At 42.5% G+C, this 27,637-nt stretch overlaps 1 protein-coding gene across 1 annotated transcript in view; it reads left to right on the top strand.

The window, feature by feature from the left end:
* The window catches only part of PIPOX (pipecolic acid and sarcosine oxidase), a 63,945-nt gene that overhangs the window by 35,731 nt on the left and 577 nt on the right, over positions 1-27,637 (top strand). Inside the window, exons 3-7 of the mRNA XM_072138288.1 lie at positions 10,273-10,486; positions 12,734-12,916; positions 20,601-20,753; positions 25,263-25,421; positions 26,681-26,756. Coding sequence (XP_071994389.1) covers positions 10,273-10,486; positions 12,734-12,916; positions 20,601-20,753; positions 25,263-25,421; positions 26,681-26,756 — 785 coding nt within the window. The remainder of the gene's footprint in view (positions 1-10,272; positions 10,487-12,733; positions 12,917-20,600; positions 20,754-25,262; positions 25,422-26,680; positions 26,757-27,637) is intronic.

Below are 27,637 nucleotides of genomic sequence, written 5' to 3' on the forward strand. Positions count from 1 at the left end.
AATGTTTCAAACCAGAGGAGCAGGTAGGTGGCCCTGCAGTAAAATGGAATAGATTGAGTGCCTGTATGTGGCACTCACAAAAATTGTTTCAAACAGAGGACCGGGTAGGTGGCCCTCCAGAAAAATTAAATGCATGAAGTACTATAGCAAGAGCCAGTGGGCCCTGTCAAAAAATAGCCATTTTCCTCTGCTTTACTGTACAAAGAGGAGGAGAAGGAGGAAAATGAGGAGGAGGAGGAGTGGATCAATTATTCAGGTTGAGCTTCCTTCACCTGGTGGAGATTGGAAATTCTGAGAAATCCAGCCTTTATTCATTTTAATAAGCGTCAGCCTGTCAGCGCTGTCAGTCGACAGGCGTGTACGCTTATCGGTGATGATGCCACCAGCTGCACTGAAAACCCGCTCGGACAAGACGCTAGCGGCAGGGCAGGCAAGAACCTCCAAGGCGTACAGCGCCAGTTCGTGCCACATGTCCAGCTTTGAAACCCAGTAGTTGTAGGGAGCTGTGTGATCATTTAGGACGATGGTATGGTCAGCTACGTACTCCCTCACCATCTTTCTGTAAAGATCAGCCCTACTCTGCCGAGACTGGGGACAGGTGACAGTGTCTTGCTGGGGTGACATAAAGCTGGCAAAAGCCTTGTAAAGCGTACCCTTGCCAGTGCTGGACAAGCTGCCTGCTCGCCTACTCTCCCTCGCTACTTGTCCCGCAGAACTACGCACTCTGCCGCTAGCGCTGTCAGAAGGGAAATACTGTTTCAGCTTGTGCACCAGGGCCTGCTGGTATTCATGCATTCTCACACTCCTTTCCTCTGCAGGGATGAGAGTGGAAAGATTTTGCTTGTACCGTGGGTCCAGGAGAGTGAACACCCAGTAATCGGTGCTGGAATAAATTCTTTGAACGCGAGGGTCACGGGATAGGCAGCCTAGCATGAAATCTGCCATATGCGCCAGAGTACCAACGCGTAAGAATTCACTCCCCTCACTGGCCTGACTGTCCATTTCCTCCTCCTCCAACTCCTCCAACTCCTCTTCTTCTGCCCATACACGCTGAACAGTAAAGGACTCAACAATGGTCCCCTCTTGTGTCTCACCAACATTCTCCTCCTCTTCCTCCTCATCCTCCTCCACCTCCACCTCCTCCGATATGCGCTGAGAAACAGACCTGAGGGTGCTTTGGCTATCAACAAGGGAATATTCTTCCCCTGTCTCTTGTGACGAGCGCAAAGCTTCCGACTTCATGCTGACCAGAGAGTTTTTCAACAGGCCAAGCAGCGGGATGGTGAGGCTGATGATGGCGGCATCGCCACTGACCATCTGTGTTGACTCCTCAAAGTTACTCAGCACCTGACAGATATCAGACATCCACGTCCACTCCTCATTGTAGACTTGAGGAAGCTGACTGACCTGACTACCAGTTCTGGTGGAAGTTGACATCTGGCAGTCTACAATCGCTCTGCGCTGCTGGTAAACTCTGGATAACATGGTCAGTGTTGAATTCCACCTCGTGGGCACGTCGCACAACAGTCGGTGAGCGGGCAGTTGGAGGCGGCGCTGCGCTGCCCTGAGAGTGGCAGCATCTGGGCTGGACTTCCTGAAATGCGCACAGATGCGGCGCACCTTCGTGAGCAAATCAGACAGATTGGGGTATGTCTTGAGGAAACGCTGAACTATCAGATTTAACACATGGGCCAGGCATGGCACATGTGTCAGTCTGCCGAGTTGCAGAGCCGCCACCAGGTTACGGCCGTTGTCACACACAACCATTCCCGGCTTGAGGTTCAGCGGTGCCAGCCACAGATCAGTCTGCGCCGTGATGCCCTGTAATAGCTCTTGGGCGGTGTGCCTTTTGTCGCCTAGGCTCAGCAGTTTGAGCACCGCCTGCTGTCGCTTAGCGACGGCACTGCTGCTGTGCCTAGAGCTACCGACTGATGGCGCCGTGCCCACGGATGGTAGTTCGGAGGAGGTGGAGGAGGGGTGGGAGGAGGAGGAGGCATAGTAGGCCTGAAACACCTGGACCGAGGTAGGCCCCGCAATCCTCGGCGTCGGCAGTATATGAGCAGCCCCAGTGTCAGACTCGGTCCCAGCCTCCACCAAGTTAACCCAATGTGCCGTCAGCGATATATAGTGGCCCTGCCCGGCAGCACTCGTCCACGTGTCCGTGGTCAGGTGGACCTTGTCAGAAACGGCGTTGGTCAGGGCACGGATGATGTTGTCTGACACGTGCTGGTGCAGGGCTGGGACGGCACATCGGGAAAAGTAGTGGCGGCTGGGGACCGAATACCGAGGGGCGGCCGCCGCCATGAGGTTGCGAAAGGCCTCGGTCTCTACTAGCCTATAGGGCAGCATCTCCAGGCTAAGCAATCTGGAGATGTGCACATTAAGGGCTTGGGCGTGCGGGTGGGTTGCACTATATTTGCGTTTCCGCTCCAGCGTCTGGGGTATGGAGAGCTGAACGCTGGTGGATGCTGTGGAGGATCGTGGAGGCGACGATGGGGTTTTTGTGGCAGGGTCCTGGGCAGGGGGCTGACTAGCAGCTGACACAGGGGAAGGAGCAGTGGTGTGCACGGCCGGAGGTGAACGGGCTTGTTGCCACTGAGTGGGGTGTTTAGCATTCATATGCCTGCGCATACTGGTGGTAGTTAAGCTAGTAGTGGTGGAACCCCTGCTGAGCCTGGTTTGGCAAATGTTGCACACCACAGTCCGTCGGTCATCCGGTGTTTCCTTAAAGAACCTCCAGACTTCTGAAGATCTAGCCCTCGCCGCAGGAGCCCTCGCCACGGGAGCTTCACTAGTTGACACATTTGGCGCTGATGCACCAGCTCTGGCCCTGCCTCTCCGTCTGGCCCCACCAGGCCCGGCGCTATGGGTAGGCAAAGGTGGCAATTGCCCAGGGCCCCCAGAGAGAAAGGTGAGAATCTCTTCTTTCAAATGAATGTTGAATTTTGTTTCTAGGTGCTCTGGATCCAGAGATATTCAGGTTTAAAGTGAGGATATCAGGTGACATTTTTATATATAAATATCTCAGTTTTTCTACATTTTAGAAACACAATATATTATAATATTTATATTCATATAAAAGAGGAGCCTCTCTTCTTTCATAGGAAAAAAGAATTGAGGTTCTATGAGTCACAGAACCAGAGATACAGCCCCCTGAAGTGTCTCCCCCATCTCCAGATTCTTAGCCATCAGGCTGCAGGGAGTATTAGCTGCACACAGGAGCTGCTGCACCTCACAGATAATGGAAATATTCACTTTATATGTTACTAGTACTACATTTTGAGAAGGGATTATATCAACTAATATTGATGTTTTCAACCCTTCTCTATGCAAATCTAAGAACACACTTTGGGCCACATGTATCAATCGTTTTTTTCTGTTGTTTTTGTGCCATTTTTGCAACTAATCGCCAAACTAGCTGCGCAGCAAAAATAACCAGCTTTCCCTCATTTATCCTAGCAATCCAGATGTTTTGATGCGCCTAATGATATTCATCACTTGCGACTTTTCATTTAGGCGCAAAAACACTCCAGCCCGAAGGTGGCGTTAACTGAAAAGAAAGCACTGAGCCCCTGTGCAGAACAGCTTATTTCTAGCAGCAAAGCTCATCCAGACACTGCAGACACTAGAACAGATCATACAGACATGAGATACTCTGCAGACACTAGTACAGATAATACAGTCATTAGATACTCTGCAGACAGGAGCTTCAGACTCTATTTACACTTCATCACCTTCTATTTACAAAACATTCTGCAGAATCCTGAGCTCAAAGCAAGAGAGAAGAGAACGTTACAGAATGTTGCACATAGTACTGACAAGTGTCCCCATGTAATTCTGCACAGTATCACCAGTGTGTCTGAGGGGGATACTGTGCAGAATTACAGGGGTGCAGCAGGAGACCAGCACTGGGGGATCCCCTCCAGGAGAAGCCACTGCTGAGGAGGTCACTGGGTGCTGGGTGTCACACACCTGGGTGCTGCTGTGAGTGTTATCTTCATTCTGGGCTGTGGGAGAAGCAGAGAGGAGCTTGTAGCAGGATCACATGTAAGTGCCCGAATCTAACATATCAACGAAAGTGTGCCAAAATTGCGCCTAAACTTTGTTAAAGTAAAGTGATTAATAAGAGGCAGAAAATATACTTATCACAGATGGTTGTAGCTTGTGATAATTCTGGAAAACAGTGCGCCAGAATTTAGGCGCAACTACTACACTTAGGCGCACAAAAGTGATAAATGTGGCCCATTCTCTCTTATTCCCTTTTATTTTGTGATAGTTATTTTTTGTTGGGAAAATTGAATGATACGATGAACATTCCATCCTCTTCGCTTAATGTGACTACAGAACATGTCCATAAAGTTATATGTAACACCAAAAACACACACATGTCCTGGAATAAAGTTTTTATTTCCCATCATCCTCCATTGTTTCCACCGATGTAATGACATTCTCACTCTCATTCTTATGAAGTGTGGAGGATTCTGTTATTGTGCAGCTAAAACACTGGCGCAGATCTAAATGTGACTTATTATCTCATTAGAGAGGTTTATGGATATATAGTTATTATTTGGGTAACCATTGTGTAAGGAACAGACAATGATACATATGTGTGAATTTTCTGCAGTTCCCTTTGCTGCATATTTTGGTGAATACAGTATATTGGTGTGGGGTCTGTATGCTCTCCTCACATCTTACTGTTTTAGGAAAGTAGATTTTCTTTATACAAGTATCTGGATTTGTACAAATTTTAGAGGAAATTTTGAATGTTAATTGCCAAATGCATCGCCTGGTTGGCTGCTTTCAAAATTCTATAGGTTTTATGGCGCCTTTACTTTTTATTCTGTTTTATTGATATATTTTGCAGGTTGTGACTGTCTAAAAATGTCTAGCTGAAAAGCAGATATCTAGTTATTACAGTTTTAGTGATATTATGTGGATTTATTCATGTGAACATATCAATAGGGCACATTTGTGAACTCTACAAATGTCCATGTTTGTATCAAATTTTTTGCCATCAAAGTCAAATTTTAAGTATTTTTAATAAAATGTTTCAATTTGAATCAAAATTGCATGAAGGCGCCTATGTCTATAAACTCTTTGATGCAATTTTGAAAATGGGGCAAGTGTCTGCTTTCAGAAAATATCGGTCCCTCTCCCCAATGGGCCTCACAGTCTAATCAACCTACCAGTAATTTTTTGGAGTGTGGGAGGAAACCGGAGGACCCGGAGGAAACCCACGCAGACACAGAGAGAACATACAAAATCTTTGCAGATGTTGACCAGCGCTGCAAGGCTGTAGTGCTAATCACGGAGCCACTATGCTGCCCATAAAACTCCCTATCATTTATCTATCTCCTATAAAATTCTCCCATATTACAGTTTGTTTTACCATACTAAAGGAGCCTCTTGCTGACTGTGACTGGTCATAAAATAGTTTTATTTTGGGGCCCCACTTTTAGTTTTGCCCAGGGCCCCACTTTGTCTAGAACCGGCCCTGGGCCCCACCACTGCCTCTTCCAACCTGTTCTGGTCGAGGACTCTCCTCCGTCTCAGAAGCACTGTGTTCACCCGGCCTCTCAACCCAGCTTGGGTCTGTCACCTCATCATCCTCCGATCCCTCAGTCTGCTCCCCCCTCGGACTTCCTGCCCTGACAACAACTTCCCCACTGTCTGACAACCGTGTCTCCTCATCGTCGGACACCTCTTTACACACTTCCACTACGTCAAGAAGGTCATCATCACCCACAGACTGTGACTGTTGGAAAACCTGGGCATCGGAAAATTGCTCAGCAGCAACCGGACAAGTGGTTTGTGACTGTGGGAAGGGTCCAGAAAACAGTTCCTCAGAGTATGCCGGTTCAAATGCCAAATTTTCCTGGGAGGGGGCAGACTGGGGGGGAGGAGGCTGAGGTGCAGGAGCTGGAGGAGTGGCGATTTCGGTGACATGGGTGGACTGCGTGGAAGACTGACTGGTGGTGGACAAATTGCTCGAAGCATTGTCAGCAATCCACGACATCACCTGTTCGCACTGTTCTGGCCTCAACAGTGCTCTACCACGAGTCCCAGTAACTTCAGACATGAACCTAGGGAGTGTAGCTCTGCGGCGTTCCCCTGCTCCCTCATCAGCAGGTGGTGTCTCACCCCGCCCAGGACCACGGCCTCTGACCCCTGCAGTAGTTGGACGCCCACGTCCCCGCCCTCGTCCTCTACCCCTAGCCCTCGGGTTAAACATTTTTAAAATGAGAGTTATAACTTTATTTTTTTTTTTACTTTTTTTTGTTTTTTTTTGTTTTTTTTTGTATTTTTTTGTGTTTTTTGTTTTTTTTTGAGTTTTTAAAACCAAACAATGCTATCCTATTGCTATGGCTATTTTCTAGCCAAGTATCAAAGCACACTACTATGCCAGATGAGATGACACTGAGTTAGTGCCTAATTGAAATCCAACCCCTACTAAATTTTCCCACTTCGGTCTTTGCTATGGATATGTGCGTCACTAAGCGCAGAACACAGCGGTCGCAAGTCTCGTCACTACAAATTGCTCAGAATTGGCTAGTACATGCACTGCAGAAAGTACAGCCACCAGCAGATCAACCAGAAATCAAATATATAGAACGCTACTGTATGCGTAAGTAAGCTCTTTGTATTCTCCTATGGCTATTTTCTAGCCAAGTATCAAAGCACACTACTGTCAGATGAGATGACACTGAGTTAGTGCCTAATTGAAATCCAACCCCTACTAAATTTTCCCACTTCGGTCTTTGCTATGGATATGTGCGTCACTAAGCGCAGAACACAGCGGTCGCAAGTCTCACTACAAATTGCTCAGAATTGGCTAGTACATGCACTGCAGAAAGTACAGCCACCAGCAGATCAACCAGAAATCAAATATATAGAACGCTACTGTATGCGTAAGTAAGCTCTTTGTATTCTCCTATGGCTATTTTCTAGCCAAGTATCAAAGCACACTACTGTCAGATGAGATGACACTGAGTTAGTGCCTAATTGAAATCCAACCCCTACTAAATTTTCCCACTTCGGTCTTTGCTATGGATATGTGCGTCACTAAGCGCAGAACACAGCGGTCGCAAGTCTCACTACAAATTGCTCAGAATTGGCTAGTACATGCACTGCAGAAAGTACAGCCACCAGCAGATCAACCAGAAATCAAATATATAGAACGCTACTGTATGCGTAAGTAAGCTCTTTGTATTCTCCTATGGCTATTTTCTAGCCAAGTATCAAAGCACACTACTGTCAGATGAGATGACACTGAGTTAGTGCCTAATTGAAATCCAACCCCTACTAAATTTTCCCACTTCGGTCTTTGCTATGGATATGTGTGCCACTAAGAGCTAAACACAACGGTAGCAAGTCCCCCTGCTAATTCCTCACAAAATGGTACTAGATGCAAATTAAAATAAAAAAAGTAGAACGTTATTGTAGCCCTAAGAAGGGCTGTTGGGTTCTTTGAGAATCACTCCTGCCTAACAGTAAGCTAATAGAACACCCTAACGCTTTCCCTGACCAGCAGCAGCTCTCTCCCTAGCGGCATCCAGACACAGAATGATCCGAGCAGCGCGGGCAGCGGCTAGTCTATCCCAGGGTCACCTGATCTGGCCAGCCAACCACTGCTATCGACGTGTAAGGGTACCACGTCATGCTGGGTGGAGTGCAGAGTCTCCTGGCTTGTGATTGGCTCTGTTTCTGGCCGCCAAAAAGCAAAACGGCGGGAGCTGCCATTTTCTCGAGCGGGCGAAGTATTCGTCCGAGCAACGAGCAGTTTCGAGTACCCTAATGCTCGACCGAGCATCAAGCTCGGACGAGCATGTTCGCTCATCTCTAATTATAATATATATACAGAGGGAGTTCTTCACCTACCATTTGGCATGCAGAGCACATGCACCAGAATAAATAATTTAAGTGCATTAAAGTAAAGTAGTACATTTGTTTTTCTAATTTCTTTGTCCTTTTCACCCGTTGCCATAGTTTATGGAGCCCTTCGCCTATAATTGCATATATATATTCTTTTCAATAAGTGTTGAAAGAAAAATAGTGATTATAAATATTTCCTTCCTTCCACGCGAGCCAAGCAAAACTCTAAGCACTTTATTTTGTGTACTGTAAGGAAGCTCAACTGTGCAGGAAATCCATTCATTTGAATGGAGCGCATCTCTTGTGCCGCACCGGGGAGAGGCCTCGGTGCATGCAGAACAGGGTAAGACTATCTGTTTTTGATGGGGGGGGGGGGAATTCTCATAAATAAAGAACATATTTAATTTATGTCCAATTAGAAATAGAAATATACGTTTTCTCGACTACAACATTCCAGGCAATTACAGTGGAGTAAAAGTTTTAAATTTACTTTGACCTTCATGTGACCTTGACATTAAAATTGTATTCTGCTCATTAGTTTGGACTAGTCTATGCAAGCATTGTCGTTTTTATTAATTTTTTTTTTTTTATTATTTCATTGTCTTCTATCTGCGGCCCTGCTGAACAGAATATAATAGCTATTTCTGGTGTCTTCAGCTGTATTCCAGTGTTAAAATGAAAATCACTATGTACTCTACGCGTTCTTTGTCTCTTGTGTGCACATTGCTATTTCTAGCTGAGACTCCCCGTCAAGGGCAATTTCACCTCTATGATAAAATTGTTTGAAAAAAAAAATCCCCCATACCCCACCTTACATATTTCATTTCCAAGCTGCCACTCACAGGTCTCCATATGCACTAATGTAGCCCCCCACACACCAACTATACAGGGCTGTAGCTGTGCTTCTTCCACAACGTTTCATCTAACAATACATCTATTTTAAGCCACTTCAGGGATATCACAGAATGTAACGTAAATGTCTTTAGAGACCACAGTGTGCAATTTCCCAGGAAAGACACAAAGTTAACCGTTTACATACCGCAGGGACTGTTAATAATCTTCATCAAATAAGGACTTTATCCAAAAAATTCCAGGTTTAAGTATAATTTCAGCACAATAAAACAAGTTTTAAGAAAAACACCTGGAAACTGCAGCAGGTGACTACTTTATTTTCTTGAAGGAAACCATAAAGATATTCCAGTGTGAACAAAAATAGATTAGTATGATCCGAATGAACCATTAGCATAATAAAAAGTTACTCAGCTCTCCCTGATCCCCTGACATCATAGGTCAAACACAATTCACTTAACCAATCAATAGCCAAAGAGGTGGCCCTCCTCAACCACTGATTGGCCAAGCAAACATCCTAGAGCATGTTCTTTGTTTCGGACATAAGGCACCTAAGGACCCTGGGCAGCGCCTGGTCCAGATGATGAGTAACCTTATTTTGAGTACATGGTCCAATGTTGAGTTATTTTACATCCATTTTAATTGCATTGGAATATCCATTTAACCTATGAATCTATGATAAATGTGAACGTGCCACGGTCACTACTGACCCTATGCTTCTATCCACCATATCTCATGACCACACTCTAGGATGTCTCCTCAACTCCACCCAAAGTAGAAAAGACTACTGTAAGCCACCATGCTGTAGTAAATGTCTGGATTGCCAACAAGGATGACCAAATGTACTTTGTTGGAAAACCCTTTTAAGCCTAAGTGTATGTAAACAAAGGCAAAATCCTTGACCCATTGACCCCACAGCGGATCGTTGAGATCATAGCTCTCACCTATAAGTACACACATCATTTTGGGAACATCATCCAGTTGTCCCATTCTACCCTGGGTAAGTTGAGGCAATAGGCAGGGACAGCTGGGAAGGGGATTAGTCTCAGCACACGTTTATATATATATATATATATATATATATTCAGTATAGGTCTCTGTGTGGTTTCTGTGCTTCAGGGCCATCGTAAGAGCACATTTCTATGTTTTTATGCTACAAAGAAGGAAAAACTGGGCCACAGTACTATTGGTAAATTTGACTATAGTATAGGTCTGAAATATGGACTCTCCTAAGGGCCTGTAATATGGATTGTACTTTATATCTATGATATAGCTTGCACTATAGAGACCCTTTTGTACCTTTTTTGCCACGTGAAACACTTTTAAAGAAAGCAGAATGGGGAACAAGGCAGGCCAGGACGGGGACATCTTGGTTAGCCAAATTTATAATAAACACTGCCAGAAAACTGGAGCGGGCAATAGTTGAGATCTACACCAGCCAAGGATTGGCAGATATACCAATTGTGGTGTTGTGGCTTCAGGACTTTAGTGAGATGTATAATTTGGATTTGATAGAATACATTTTTAGACCATTTTATAATATTTTGACAGAAAAACAGGCCTTGTGGTTATAGCCCCTCCTGGAAATGAAGAATTTGAAACAATATGGAAGAATTTGGAAGAAAGGAAGTTGCCATGGGAGTCTCTCATGCAAGAGCAATTCAAGCAGAAATATCCTGGATTTTCTTTAAACCCCGAAGAAGTTGCCGGTTGTGACCACGATGGTGGGGTTTTGAGTGCTGACAAGGCCTTACGGGCTGTGCAGGTAAAAAAAATTTCCCATGATGATCCCTATTAGAGCCCCATGTTATGACTATAAGAAGCACTAAGGCATGTACACATAATTATACATCCCTACCCCGGCTGATAAACAACACATTTCGTGTCCCCCATTAGACTCTTTGGAACGTTCCCCATAATTAGATTAAGCTAACGATTAAAATGTATTTCTGCATAAGAATTAAAAAATCTAATTTCCAGTACAGACATGTCTGCATTCTACAGAGAACACGTACCCAAAGTGTGAAATTGCTTTGTTCATAAATAGTTCTTTGTTTTACGGTGGAAAGAACAACGTAACTCTTCAGGGACTAGACCAGACTGCGGCAGTTCTGATTCACTTCGTCGAAGTTCATCTGATGGAGAAAAAAAAAAGAAAAAACGGGATCAATTTAAACATTTTTCCGTACATTATGTTTGATCTATATCTAATTAAAGATCCAGACAAATTAGAAGGGTTGTGCGCCACAATATGACTGATGTTTACAAGTCGGGTTTGTTATGAGGTTTAATTAAAGTTTTTCTTAATTCCTTCTTGTACATGATTGAAAAACGCTACCTCGGGCTGTCATGTAGATTACAATTAATGACGACCTGTCACCTCTCCTGACAAGTGTGTCATAGTAAATACACAAATTGCCAATGGGATAACAATTCTGGAGTCTCTTATTTTACATTTCTTTATTGTTCTACATTTTGCCTTGGTATCTATGAATAAATCGAGTAATACCAGGTAGGGTAACAGCTTGACCAGTTACAGTGAAAAGGGACAACCTATACATGGAAATTATGCTTTGTACATCCTCTGATAATACAGAGCCATACTGCACCACCCGTAAAGATATATAGGGCCATAGTTAACCTTTCTATGCATTATACAGTAATGCTAGACAAAAAGAAGACGCATTTTAGAGAAATGACAAAGGCCTAAATCATCATCAATACAAACATTCATCCTTGATATAAACGTGGACAACTTTTATGTTCCAAAGGGACAAAGGAATGAAAAATTGGTTGTTAACTTACGATATATTCACAACATATATTCAAAAGATAATCTAGATACTAAATGTTTTGTCAGTGCAGAACAACTTGTCATTGGGAAAAATTTACTTACCCGGTCTGCGGAGGTCACCGAAAGTGCATTGTCCGACGATAATGCACTGTGCCGCGATTCACTAAGATTGTGCCCCAGATATCCTGCATGTGTCGCTTCCCCGCTCAGGTCCACCAGAGTTCACCTTCTTCTTCCTGGTGCATGTAAGTGCTTGGGCTTGCAACACAATTTGAAAGTTAAATCCTGCGCTCAGTACGAATCAGTTCAATTTGAATTGCATCAAAACAGTGCAGCTGATCACATGCGACACAATCCCAGCGCAGACACCTGTTAAATACCTGTGAAAGTCGTGCAAATACCCAAAAACGGTGCACGAAAGTGAAAGCTAATGGGCATTTGGCCCATGTAATCAGACTCTAACGTTGACCATACAAATGTAAAACGATCCGAACAAATATAGTCCAATTCTCTGCAGGACATAAACCTCCATATTAACAGAGCTGCCATGTTCATGAAGTGAAGCAAAACTGAATAAAAAGTAGTTTCCCAGTGTATTCCAAATTCAAATCAATAAACAAGTTTTTCTTTTACGTCGACAAAGGTGACTATACAGGTAGTCCTAGACTTCAGGTCACACAACGTAAGGACAACCCCTAGTTACAGACAAACCTCTCTGCCCACTGTGACCTCTGGTGAAGACAAGCCAGATCAGATCATGAGCTCATTGAGGGATCAGATTACAAGCTTTCCATAGAAGTCTATGGGCAGGAGGGACAAAAGAAGGAAGTTGCTGCCGGGTGAAGACAGAGACACACAATAATGTTATTGCAGCTTGTTGTAGATGGTGTACATCACTCAGCATGTGATTCACAGCTAGACTGGTCAGGATTCTCTATCGTTAATGCTGCAGCATCTCTTTAAGCCCATAACATATATCTCAAGGGGCAGTGTTTTATGTGCAGTTTATGGTAGTAAACATCATAGCAACTTAATACTGAAAAATGTTGCGTAATGAAAATACATGCCAACTTACCTTATTTTATTCCTAAAATATGATTCCCTCAAGGCAAAGAGGTGTTTGGGATGTAGACATTTGCATTGAGCCCCTAATTCCTGGATTGATATTTTACAAACTGTTCCAAAAAGTTGTGACGTTTTTTTCTGATTCTCATACAGGAACAATTTCTAAAAATGGGTGGAGTGATCCGAGATGGAGAAAAGGTGAAGCACATACAGCCAGGACAGGTGGTTAAGGTGACAACCAATTCTAGTGTCTTTGAAGCTGAACACTTAGTCATCACGGCAGGCCCATGGGCCCAGAAGGTGCTCAGCCCTCTTGGCCTTGAACTGCCTCTGAAGGTGAGAAATTCTTTTTCCTGAGCATTTCACCGCTAAACCATTTTGGCATCTATCATAAAACCACTTTTTTCAAGTAGGCGAGTAGAGGAATTACTTATTACCTTTTCATTTGATTTACAGTTTGATCCTGAAACAGAACTGCCTTTAAAAGGTTTCTGGGACTGTCATCCTCCCTAGGGCAATATATATCAAGGCAATGTGTTAGAAGCTCTTCTCCCAACAAACAGCTTACCGTATATTGCCATCGAGTTTCTTTTCCCGCAGCCTTGAGAATCATTCTAAGTAACAACACAAAGTCCAAGTGTTGTGTGGCTGTCAATTTCCCACCCCCTTTAGGGATTACTTTTCCCTTTATATGAACGCTCTAGATAGAGAAATAACAGGGTCGTTTGTCTTAACCGGTGCCGGTTGCCATTAAGAGAGCAAGACACTGTAGATGTGTTCCTAATTTATGAACCTCTTCTGAGGGGGTTGATTATTATAGATTGGTCTGACAATACTTATTTCCTACAACTTTGCTACTAGAGTGATTGAAAGCAGCAGGAATGCAACTAACGGTGTTACTGATAATGTTGTATTATATAAATATATTGGCTCAATGAATACAATATTTTATGCAGAGCAAAGTTCAGAACCTAAGGGAGCCTATACTGTGTCTCACTGCCATACAAAGAGATCAGCACTATAAAGCATTGTCCATCTTATCACAACATAAATGATACATTATAGTTGGCAGGAGGGGTAAGGGGGGCTGGTGTATTTTTTGCTTCGTGACATAACAGCTTCAAGTTACACCTTTATTATTTTCTATTATATCAGCCTGGTCCTCATTGACCATGTTTTGTCTTTACACTTTTAGAAACAGTTTTTAAAAAGGTTGTCCAGAGTTAGATATTTCCACCTAATGACCTTTTTAATACTTATTACCAATCTGCTTTTTTAAATTAACATTAAGCCTAGGGTGGGAAATGCATTGGCCACAGCCTTGCCCCCAGTATACAGCCAGCCCCCATTATACAGCCAGCCCCAGTTTGCCTCCAACATTCAGCTAGCCCCAGTTTGCCCCCAACATACAGCCAGCCCCAGTTTACCCCCAACATACAGCCAGTTCCAGTTTAACCCTAGTATACGGCCATCCCCAGTTTGACCCCAGTATACAGCCAGCCCCAGTTTGACTCCAGTATACAGCCAGCCCCAGTTTGACCCCAGTATATAGCCAGCCCCAGTTTGCCACAGTATACAGCCAGCCCCAGTTTGACTCCAGTGTACAGCCAGCCCCAGTTTGACCACAGTATATAGCCAGCCCCAGTTTGACTCCAGTATACAGCCAGCCCCAGTTTGATCCCAGTTTACAGCCAGCCCCAGTTTGCCCAAGTATACAGCCTGCCTCTCAGTATACAGCCAGCACCAGTTTGCCCAATTCATAAAAAAAAGAAAGTCAATACTCACCTTAACAACACCCCCCGCAGGTCTTCTCGTCAATCCATCCGGCAGTGGCAAGTCTGTGCACCACATAGCTCAGACGTCAGAGCCTGTAATGTCACATGGACCTGCCACTGCCGGACAGATGGAAAAGAAGACCTGCAAGGGCGTCGGAAAGATGAGAATTGACTCTTTTTTTTTTACTCGAATATAAGCCAAGTTTATGGGGTTTTTTGGGACATTTGGGACATTTTTTGAGCTGAAAATCTCTGCTTATGCTCGATTATATATGGTACTTTTAAAAGTAAGTGAAATAAGTTAATGTTAATTATAAAAGTCATTAGGGAAAATGTATTTAAAAGTCTATGGGAGCCGGGCATTATGTCAAAATGTGAAATCCTGACGACAGGTTCCCTTAAAATGTATCCTGTAATTATTTAACCTGTTTCCAAAAAGTGTTTTGCATTCTGATGATTGTGCTTGGGAAAATTACGAAGAATAGAGGGTGCTTCTAAATGGTTTTCTGTGTTAAATATATTTATGATGTTTTTTAGTAATTAATTATCAATATCAGAGTGATTGGGGTCTGATACCCTACCAAATTGATGCCTAGCCGAAAAGCAACCAATCACAGTGCAGCTGGGATTTAATTTTACACTCTTAAAAAATTAAAGCTGTCCAGCAATTGGTTGCTGTAGGCAATAAAATGTTTCTTTTGGACAGTTTCATAAATCTATCCCTATTATCTAGTTTGCAAGTATATGCAATTATGTATATTATTCACCTACTATGTGTGGATTGAAGGATCATGACCCTGCACATTAATAGATGTTTCTACAATTACCGTTGATTATGTAGTCACGGTGCACAAGGTATAAATATAATGATGATAATTACACATTCACCTTATAAGCCGCATTAGTCTTGATGAGTTAAACTAATTACTGAAAAATTCTATACAATAGTATGTATTAGGCTCTTACAAATCCAGCTGCACGTTATTATCCTACATTGAATAATATAATTTACTTTGCTATGAAGATACAGTGATTTAGGTGGGTGGCGCAATGTCAACACTGGAAGAGTTCATAGAGAGCATCAGGACCAAGTGGCTATAAAGAAGTCTAGCAAGAGCTGGGCTGATGTGGAGCATGGCATCATGGGTATTTATGGCATTAGAAAAGTGTTCTTGTAAGGTCGATCATACATTATCATTAGAGTTTCACATCATTCCCATTAGATTCACTTTACTGAAGTTTCAACCAATATTTCAAAAGATTCTTTACTGGTCGGAATCTATTCGATCCAAACCGATGTCTTTCGAACTGTACAGGAAATTGATGTATAACTCCATCTAGTCCTCTAAAAAAATTGTTTTCATTTTCCCTTGCTAAGTCCCCCCCCCATTATAAGCTCCGGGATGTAGCTAGTTGCCATTTTTAAAGATTTTTCTGAAGCAAAGCAGAAGAGTTTTGGCTTCGACCAAGTGACTGAAAAATAGAAGATTCATCCCAAACCTATGAACCAATAAATAGATTTGTTCATCTCTAGTTACCATGTCATATGAGGTTGTTTTAATGAAGAAATCTTCCTTTGCAGGGGGAAGTCATCTCTGTCCAGCCATTTATACTGCACTATTTAGTATGGACAATTCAAGTCTGACAGAACTAGAGTTGTATCCATAGAGTATCCATAGAGTTTCTCCACCTGAGGGGTGTTAAAGAATCTAGATTTGTCAGGCAGTAGCTACTCATGCTACTTGTTGCAGTCATATCTAACCAGAAAAAAAAACATACATGGATACATCATAATATGATCCAAGTGGGTTCTAAGCTTGTAACTGCTTAAAAACTGGTACCTCCTACTGAAATAACACAAGGGACTCAATGGGGCAGATTTATTTACCCGGTCCAGTCGCGATCCAGCGGCAGGTTCTCCGACGCTGATTCGGGTCCAGCTGGGATTCACTACAGTCTGTGCGCCCGATGTTTACTAGGTGTCGTTGCTGCGCTGAGGTCCGCTGGAGTTCACCGGAGTTCACCTTCTATTTCTTGGTGCAGGTAAGTGCGTGTCAAGCGACACGTTTTTTTTTTTTTAAATACGTTTTCCAATGGCCACGCCCCCGATTTCCGTCGCATGCATGCCAGCGCCGAAGCGCCACAATCCGGGGCAATTTGGCGCAAATATGAAAAATTTGTGGTGAAATCTGAAACAGATTTTCTGATGCAACATAAGGCTCTCACGTGTTATTGTAGAATATGTAGCACATATCAGTCAGCCATGACTGCATCAAGGTACACCCCATCAAGCATCCTGATACTTGATACAGCTGTATTTCAGGTCTTTCAGATAGGTTTACTTGAAAGGAACCCAACTAACAGGCTAATACAAAAGCGCCTTTCAAAGATAAAGAAGATAGAGAAAAATAAATCTGGTGAATTTACCAGTGGTTTTGACAAATCATCGTTGCAGACAGTATAATTTATGTAGGACTTTTGACTAATTTGCTAGAGTATTCGGCCCCCTTGAACTTTTCTACTTTTTCATACATTTCAGTCTTCAAACATAAAGATATAAAATTGTAATTTTTTTTGAGACCCCCACAGATTATGAGAACGGAGGGGTGGGGGGGAGATCCAATGGGGTTCAAAGTGCCTCCATTGGAGCCCCTCATCCCTCCTGGAGATGACCAGATGGCCAGGCATGTCCATTCTGCTTGTCACACTTGAGGAGGGAAAGTGTGTAAAAGTCTCTTGGAAGAGTCTGTGGACCCTTTGGACCACCACGGGAGGTGGTATGAGACCCGCGGTGGCAGCCGAGGTAGTACAGCAGGAAACAGTCCAAACCTGAGATGACAGCAGGAAACACGAAGGAATACTGGTAACGCTGGCACACAGAGGAACACTGGTGATGATGGCACAGACAGTAGATTCCGCTGGACAGGAACCCTGGAGGGCACACCAGGACAGGAACCCTGGAAGGCACAGCAGGTAACAGCAATGGTAGCAACACAGAGGATCGCTGGTAACGCTGGAACACAGAGGAACACAGGATACACAGGGAACTCAGGAGGGCTTTCTCTTAGCAGGAATGATGTTGAAGATCCGGCAGGGAGTGAAGGGAGGTGCCGGATTATAAGGCAAGCCGGATTAGCATGAGCCAATCAGGAGGACGCTGGCCCTTTAAGTCTTAAAGAGCAGTGGGAGCGCTCGGCCTAGCAGGAGTACAGCCAGGAGCATGGAGAGGTGAGTCCAGGCCGGGGAGCGGGACAGCGGCACTGGGAACCGCGACACATAGAGGGGCACGGGTGTGCCCGCGATCCACAGCAAGGATCGCAGGTGCATCTGTGACACTGCTTTATTCATCTTTATGGAACTGATGGAGATTGCCAAGGGCCGTGGTTCACCGGACTCCTCGTTCTCGTGATTTGTGGGGTCTCATCACTGAGACACACACCGATCATCTAACTTTTTTCACGGGAAACCCCTTTAATAATATATAAATTTACTCTTGTCTATTCCCCAAAAATATATTTGAATCTATGAAGGAAACGCACAAAGTAGAGAAGTTTAGTGCACAACCTTGTGCTGCCAATGTATGACCTTCGGCAATCCCCCAATCTTTTTGATGGAATCATTTATTATGTTCTTTTAATTCCTTTTATTCTCCTCTACCATGTCCTCCAAGCTATATATACGACATTCATGTTTCATATAACGCCTGGGGTAGAAATCAGAGGTAACGATATAATTATGCATCATCCTGCAATACATTCTGAAAATAACTGCTCCATTGTACCGAGCTCTCATGGCTTTACATTACAATTTCCCATGAATCCGTATATATCAGAAAGCTGCCATCATTTCTCGCTCATCATCTCCTGCTTGTTCATATTAATGTGCACAAATCATCCACTTATTATGGAGAACATTAGAGAATGTACATAGGATTCAATTGTTCTGTGATAATAAAACAATTACAGCAGACTGAATGATGTGTGGGGACTGGGGAACACTAAAATATTATATTGATTCAAAGGATTTTAAAACCTTGCCAAAAGAACAGGATGACACTGTAACAGAGGACTATTGTCAGTGCGGTAAGTAATGAAATAACTTATGACAGGAGAGCAAAGCCGAGCTCATCCGAACAGTCATATCAAAGGATTAGATCAGTGCAAATACATCTAGATCCTTCTCTCTTACCATTCTGGATACATAAGAAAGCATTTGTCAATTTGCCTACAAAGTTGTCAATTATAACAATTCTAAAAACTTCTAAGATTGCACCTATTTTCTCATACACTTCAACAGTACCAATTCCCCCTTAAGTGTGTACCCCTTAAAGGAAACCTGTCACCAGGTTCTGCCCCGCTAAACTACAAGTCAACTAGAGTAGGGTATGAAATCTGCTTTCTAGAATCCCCACTTTTATGTCAAATCTTACACATATCACCCAAAGTCAGGCAAATATGACGCTTTTCACATGAGATGAGTCAAGTTTAGCGGTTCCAGGGGTAGTTTCAGTTCAGATGCCCCTATCTTTGCTTCTGTAGTACTTAGATTCAAGCTTTCTGTGTCATATTAAAGATAAGAATCTCATTTTTCAGATTGCAGTGAGCTTGTGGTTCTGTGAGCTACAAAAAGGCACTTAAAATAGATGGGAGCTGGATTTATTTCTACAGATTGCATTTCCATCAACCGCCTATATCTCTAGTTCTGTAGCTCACAGATCCATAAGTCTGATGTGGTCTAAAATGTAAGATCATTAACTTTAATGTGACGCAAAAAGTATGTTTCTAGGTGTTATAGAACAGAATACAGGGACTTCTGAAATGATGCTCTCTTAGCAACCACTTAAATCTACCATTTGTGTTTATGCATTGTGAAGCAAAGATACAAAGATACCAACACTAATGCCGAAACATATCTTCCCTTAATCGAGTAGTTCTGCTCAAAAAACAATTATAAGATTCAGGACCTTGGGAAAGCTGGGTGCCCTGGCTGTCTACATAAACACATTACACGGAGCTTCCTTAACTGTCCAGACAGGACTAATCAACCTGAGCTGGATGACTCATACACTGCAACTCGGGGATGGTGCAGTAGTTGATTACTTTGCCTGTCTGGGAAAACACAGTGAATACAGCATTCTCTGGAGCAGTGGATAATTAGGGTGAGGAGAAGAGCTGGGGCAGCCACAGGAGCGATAGAGCCTCATTATCATAATTTTATTATTGTTTTTTCAGCTCAGGGATTAAACAAGATATATTTCTGCATCAGTGTAGATACAGCATTCTCAAGGTATGTTTGATTCGTAATGCATAAGTGGTAGATTTCCTTTAACTTGATTTGTCTCTTTGAAAATGAAGTGAGAATAGTAATAGTTGCCTGACATATTTACATAGAAAAACAAGATTTCACGTAAAGGAGGGATATTCTATATACCCTACCTGGGGTAAAACATGATGACAGGTTCTCTTTTAAGACTGGGTCCTATTCTGTTGTTGCATTTCAGTTTTGTGTTACTCCCCTCCTTCTAAAAGCCACACATTTTTAATTTCCCATCTGCTGGACAAATTCTGTTCTCTAGTGTTAGTATTTAACCCTTTTAACGACCTGTGATAGCATGTCATGGGTCGGCCGCGGTGCATGGAGAGGGCTCACAGGCTGTTTAGTGCGTGTTTGCCAGATATTCTGTAATTTAGTGTTAGGTGATATGTTGTGGAAGATGGATGCTACCAATATACAACCGGTATGGGAGATTGTACCAAGGACTTGAAACGGTCATCCCTGTCATGGCCATAAGTATCATGCAGAAATGTACAAGGTCTTGTCAACCCATTATAGATTTCCTCCTATAACACAGCACTATCCATGTAATATCCTCCGGGGTTATACTGAAGATATCTTATAGGACTAACAACATTAACTTGCACCAACTACTATATTTCGCTCAAAATCAATATAATTAGTTTTTGTTTAAACTCTATTGAATATGCAAGTCTAGCATTGACTGTAGTGAGCCACTTTCCCTATTACCATATAGCATGATGAATAATTTACATTGTGCAAGTTGCACGTTGGTTATTGTATGCTAAGTAGCATTGGGTAATGTAGTTACAGGACAACAGTGTGTACGAGTAAGATATAATGTAGTTATTTAGCTGACTTTATTAAATCATGTATAGTATGCGGTAGTTGTAATGTTTCATGACAGTAATGTGATTCCCTTACTATGTCTCATGTTCTTTGTTTCCCAGACACTGAGAATTAATGTCTGTTACTGGAAAGAAAAGATTCCTGGAAAATCGGGACTCCTGCAGAACTTCCCTACATTCCTGGCTGTAAATCCAAATGGAGAAGAGCATGAGGTGTACGGTCTACCCTCCCAGGAGTATCCGGGGCTCTTTAAGGTGCATCTTAGATGACGCAATGTTGGATGTCTCCTTATTTTGCTTTATTATTTGGACTGTATATATGGAGCATCATAGCTTTCCGATATTGAGTCCCACAAATCTTGAACCTCATTATGGATCAACAGATCCATAGTTTTTTGTTCCTCCAATGTAGTTTTCAGATTTCAGACAACTCTTCCAGTTATGACACAAATATAGATTTGGATCCCTCAGAAATCTGGACGAGTGACTCTATTCACAGTCCATTCATTCCTATGAAATCTTTAAAGGGCTGCAAAACTATGTAAACCTTGCTGGTTTTGGAACTCCCATATAAGTAGAAAATAATCAAGAATTCACAGCCAATTAATTGTTCTTAAAGGGTTTTCCCAACTAGATTATTCATGATATATTCAAAGGACATGTCATGAATAATAATAGGTGTGATAGGTCCTAACTCCGGGATCCACACTTATCCACTTATCGTGGGAACAAGGGTCTGCTGATCCCCTACTCACAGCTAGAAGGGAGTGACAAAACTCACAAAAACTGTATACTAATTGCTCCTTTAGAGTTAAACAGAGAGTGGCCGCATATCAGCCTGGCTGCGGGAAGGAAGTCAGCGGACCCCAATTCCAGTGACTAAGTCTTAAATTTCTGAGATAGAATTCAGCCCTTTACGTCATATAATTCCAACTTCTGACTGCCACCAGTAGAGGGAGCTAACTGAAGACATTTTGTCAGAACTTCTAAATGGAATCAGGTTTCAGGCTTCTGTGCCTGAAAATCAGAACTGCCTCTGATTAACAGCTCCCTTTCTGATCTTTCCTTGGGAAAGCTGGGTGTGTGTTTTAAGCTCGTTTGTCTGCAGCTGTGGTTTGAGTGATGGATGGCTGAACCAGTCAGTGCTAGAAGCAGTGTTCATTGCCTGCTTTATATTCTGCTCAGTTCCTTCAGAGGGTGCTGGTTATTCAGTCTTCTCTTACTATCTAGTGCTATTTTGTTTGCTTTTCTGTGTATTTTACCCCTGCTATGCTTACTGACCAATCTATTGCTATAGGATTATGTACCTTTGCTGCAATCTTGGTTTTGTCAAGGTTCTGTCCTACTCTTCTTGTCTGTCTGTACCTGTTGTTTGTCCAACAGTGTCGTGTATCTCTCCGTGGTACCCTTCTTCTCCAGTCCCAGATTTGTTTGGTTCTGGATTGACACTTTTCTCTAGACTAGTGTGAACACTGGTCAGTCTCAGTATTTCAGTTACCTGTCCTCTGGACCATCCAACAGCTGCCAAATGAAGTAAGTCTACCTGTCACCTTGTATGGTCACTAAGGGATTGGCAGGTTCGTGATAGTAGGTTCACCCTTGTCAGGGCATTTTTTTCTGCTGCATCAGGGCCACAGCCTGCAGAGATGTTGAAGGGTGGGTTTACCACCACTTACCCATGCTGACAGCTAGTGCCAAGTCTGGTTGTGGTTGTGCTGTTGCTGGACAGGATCGTTACACATAAATTATTAAAAAGTTTAAATAATCCTTTGCAAGTGTGTCTTAAGGAAGTCTTCCATAGTGCTGGGATAATGTTACCAAACTGAAATTGTTGAATGCAGGAGTCCAATTTAACACCTACATAAGTCAATGCCTACGGGAGATTTTTACTTGCTGCTGCTGTATTCCTCTTCCGCATTAAACCAGCACTTTCTTTAATTAAATTGATAGTTTTTTTCCATGTTCATTTAAAACCTCTTCATGTGGTTCACATTATACAGCTCTGTACTTTGAACCACAACACGTTTTTAATGAACTTGAAATAAATTATCATTTTAATTGGAGGAATGTGCTGGACATGTTAAAGCTTTGCTGTGTTCTGTTTTGACATGTACTGTACTTATGGTGCACTTATTCTACAAGAAGACCATGCTAAAGGTCCATCTACAATAAAGGGGAACAGGACTACCATTATATTCAGATCATGATAAGATAAAATACAAAAATACAGTCTTGGCTTTATACCTGCACTGAAAATAATTTCCAAAAGTAAGTTCTATAAAAATACTTACTAACCTTGATTTCATTTTCTACAATGAGAACAATTGCAAAAAGGGCAAAGTGGTCAAAAGTTATAGATGATGTTGAAATTTTAACAGGACATATTCAAGATTTTAGCAAACAAAAATATACAAAAACAATAAATCAAAGTGAGAGAGATTCCTGTCTTTAACAAATTTGCACAACTAACTAGGAAAAATATTATAAAAAATCATCCATAGCATACTCATGGTCTGACATGGTATTATAGAGCTATTAGTATTTAATATAGGAACATTCACAATAACTGTAGGTGGGCACACGTGTCATAGATGCGGCTCTATTCAGGTGTTTAAAGAGTGGAGATCCAGCTATGGTTGGTCTTATTCCCATTGCTACTAAGGGGTAAGAATCTGTGTAGGACTCCCCTCTTCAACAGAATTGTAAATATCCAGGCCAATAGGGAATTAGACCAAAGACTCCAAAAAGGTGCTAAGTGACCCAAAGGGGGCATCAGTTAAAACTCAGCATCATAATACATAGCCCATTTTGGAGTCTGTTGTGTCATTTATGTACGATTTTTAGAAACGCTGATTGCATGTCTTTTTCCATAAGAAGTGAACGTAGCTGGTAACTGCAAAATCTAACCAAATTTATCATGGTTTTCAAAGATCGTTCGGCAATATGTAAATGAAGCGATATACTCGAAAATTAAATAATTACTTCTAATTTCCTATAATTTATTTCACTAATTAATGAGAACAGGTTTGTGTATGTCTAGACCCAACACTATAGGGATATGAAGAAACACGATTCAAGCGGAAATGTTGACATAGCTAAAATTATATTGCGTTACTCTGTTGCAGCCTAGAATAATTAAAGATTTTTTTTTGCAAGTAAAAAGAATTCCCCACCTTTAACTAAACCTTGTATCAATCAGTAGTCCAGTGTGTATAGAGGAGGAATAAAATAGGCAATATGTGATGTTTTCTTACAGCTCAGATTTTTTCAGTTGTAGTCTACCCATACCGTACCATTCGGTACAGGCAGCATACAACCACATTCAGTTTAATAGGCAATATCACCTTCCACATGAATAGACATGTCTCCCACCATACAGTACCATGGACAAGAAATAATAGAGCTTGCTCGTTCTTTTCCTGTAGGTGCAGCCGTACTACACTCCTCCTCAAGGAGAGGGGAGGGATGATCTGTAGCACTGAAAAAAGAATGATCTAGAACTACAAATGGTGGGTTCAACAAAACTTATCTAGTTTATTTATGAAAAAAATGAAAAAAGTCCATACATACTGAGTATAGGAAAAACAACCTTGAACACATAGACTGAGACCAAGACTAAGGCTGTATGCACACAAAGGTATGCCCGCCGGGCCATAGCCTTGGAGAGGAGGATGGGGGATCCCTCCCCTCTCCATAGCAATTCATGGAGAGATTGTACATGGGAAAAAAATTGGAAATGTCCTGAGCTGTACGGTGCCAAGGGTGTGTGGCATGGTATAACTCCCTGGTGCCATCATGGAGGACGGATGTATGGCTGCAAGTTTGGGGCCGTACTTACATCTCCCCTTAGGTAGTGTGAATGGAGCCTAAGATCAGTCGAAACGCTTCAGTCTATGGGGCACATTTACCTACCCATCCCTTCGCAATCCCGACGAGGATCGTGCATCCAATTTCCTGCATCCATCGCTTCCCCCACTGAGGTCCGCCGACGTCCACATCAATGATTTGTGTCGCATGCAAGCCGGCTCCAATGCGACACAATCCGATTGCGTGCGCCAAAGGCCTGGGGCAATTCAGGGCAAAATGGAGAAAAGTCGGGAAACCCGACAAAAATGCAGCGTTCGGACCCTTAGTAAATGTGCCCCTATGTGTGCATGGCTGTTTTACCGGTGCTCAGGATGTATGGAGAGTTTTTTTTCATGGATAAAGTAGACAATTTTTATTCAATCCACCACTTGTTGTGCAGGGGCACTCTTTTTTTCTTTTTTCTTAGTTTGGAATTATATGGGTCTTGCTTCAGACCAGCTCTGTGCACCATTGTGAATGGATTGAATCAGACTACGTGCTGGAGTCCTCTCTTGAGTTAAATGTGTAACTTGGTTATTTGCTTTTAATCTGACAGCTCCGTGAGTTTCTGTCTTTCTTGTTAGCAAGACAAAGTTCAGTATAAATTTCAAAATGGAAAAGCAAATAAGAAGGAAAAAAAGGAGAGTGATAAAAGTAGCACACACTATGCTACAAGGGAGCAAGGGAAAGCTGGTGACATCCCCAAATGTAAAATTTTGAGATTTTTTTTAGATTTTATAAGGCTAATGATCAATATCTGTATGTGTTGTAAGATCATACAGTACAGGGACATCAACGTTTTTTAGTAGCACCTGTAGATGAATATTTCTGACCAAATAGGCTGTCTTGCAATTCCCATGGTGGCTTAGAGTGTGCCTTATGTCTGTGATATGTCATAAAATGACTACGGTTTTGCAGATTTGCTTTCATGGTGGAAATGAGGCAGACCCTGAAGCACGTGAGCTCCAGGATAAACCCAACGAGATCCAAGACATCCAAATTCTCTGCAAATTTGTCAGCCAATACTTTCCTGACTTGCACCCCAAACCTGCAGTGATAGAACAGTGCATGTATACGGTAAGAGAAATTTAAAAGCTCTGCATTTTTTATGAGGGAATGAGTAAAAAATATGCTGCAATGAATTGTCACTTTTAATAAAGTGCTCACAGCTCGTTTTGGACTGGGGTTCCTTGGCCCCACCTGATAAAATTATCCTGGGCCCACCTTCTCTCAGCCCCTGGGAAATATACCCAGGTAGGCTTCAAACTGGATTGCCTTCTGCTGCACCTCTGGAGTACAGCCTTTGGCTAGAACCTGGTCCCCCTGAGGATCCTCGGGAACTCTTGTAGTCAAGTCTGACATTAGGCATGGCATTTACACAAGCCAAGTAGAAGGTCTTCGAAGGTAGATACCTAAAGTTGTCCACACAACTTCAATAGTGGTTGGCCATACCCATAGCTGCCAGATATTCTTCTCATCCATACGAATGGATGTTCATTTTGGCCAAGTGTCCATGTGTTTATTCTATATCATGATGCCCAAACTTATAGAGGAACACAAATTTGTGCATGATACATTTTGTTTGATAAAAACAGGAATCTGTATACATATACGGTAGTTGGCTATTCCCACTGAAACTGCAAAGTCTGACTTACTTTTACCTTATGTATGTAGGTCATTAAGCAGCTCGTTGTGCTCACCTTTAAAGGACATACACCGTCAGATTTACTGATGGTAGACTGCCCTAATTTACTTGCTCGATATGGTCTCTAGGAGATGGCACCATTTTAGATTAGTCTTGGAATGGGCGTATCGTAAAAATTACTTTACAAAAATATGCAAATGAGGAGTTACAATATTCCCCTTCGTCCCGCCCGCTGATCCACAGACAGATGTAAGTTTCGTGCATGGCGACCACACTTTCTTGCACAGACGGTTGGATGTGCGAGACTTGCGGACACCAGGGTGACATCACTAGCTGTCTGCGAATCACGGGGCGAGACGAGGGGGAATGTTGAGTGTGCTGGGAGTGATATTACATGCCCCTGGAGCACATATACAATGCATTAAAGAAAGAAGCCGGAGACACACAGGGGGAGATTTATCATAAGTCTCTTAGAGCAGAACTAGTTCTAGTTGCCCATGGCAACCAATCAGATCACAGCTTTCATTTTCCCACAGCTGTTTATAAAATGAAAGCTGAACTCTGAATGGTTTTCATAGGCAACTAGACCAGTTTAACTTAAAAACTTGATGATAAATCTCCCCCACAGAGTCAACCATATACTGACTACAACTGTATATTACACATCTCCCAGATATTTTCTCCTTTGTAGAGTACCCCAGACTGCAATTTTATTTTGGACTACCATCCTCTCCACAAAAACATTGTCATAGGATCTGGATTTTCAGGTGAGAGATGTTGTCGGACAAATTTTGCTGGTTGGAGTCTCATCTGGTTGCTGTAAAAAACCTATTAGATGTATATGTCTGATATATAGGCACTCAGTCATAAAGTATTTGTATTCCCATTTTCTGCTGTACTAGAAAGAGGGGAAGGAACAGGGAGGACAGCCAGAGTTCTGGAGCTTACAGTACATTTTTTTATCGCCCCAAGTGCTTTATGTAGATCAATGCTGCTTGGTACTTCTATATAACGTGGTGGTGCTGCTGGTTCTTATTGCATATAGAGTGCATTTTCTTTCCAGTTGCTTTCTCCATTTACAATTCCTGGGGAAATATCATAGTTATTGGTTCCTAACCACTAGATAAGAAAAATAAACTTACCTGACTCCTCCTGTTCCAAATTACTTGTCAAGGACAGGTCAGTGCTGCACCTAACATGCCTCAAAGGTGGCTTCTACACACATGGCAGATCACTACTAAGATCAGTCTCCGACATGCCATGTGTTTAGAGTCTCCACTGAGGCCAGTGGATGACTACAGCTATAAGATGCCTTTGATCTTCACATAACTGGTCAAAAGCCAGAGGTCCATCAGCTGGAAGCAAGAGGACAGCACTTTGACAGAGAGATCAGGTTAGTTTGTTTTATACAAGCAGGTAAAAAGTTGTGTTGGACATCCCCTATTATATCTAGGGTCTTTATATGTCCACAGAATGTGATGACCTCTGCCCTGTAGCTGGGCAGAATGTAGAGGTGGGGGTACAAGTCCGCTGATCTCCATACAAGCCTAAAGGGAGATCAGAAAACATCTGAGCAAATGGCATTCAATATTTTCAGCATACCCATAGACTTGAATAGAGGTGCGCATGCGCGGCCACATATTCTTCT

This window comes from Engystomops pustulosus, chromosome 2 (genome assembly GCF_040894005.1).
Source record: "Engystomops pustulosus chromosome 2, aEngPut4.maternal, whole genome shotgun sequence".
In the NCBI taxonomy this organism is placed as follows: Eukaryota; Metazoa; Chordata; class Amphibia; order Anura; family Leptodactylidae; genus Engystomops; species Engystomops pustulosus.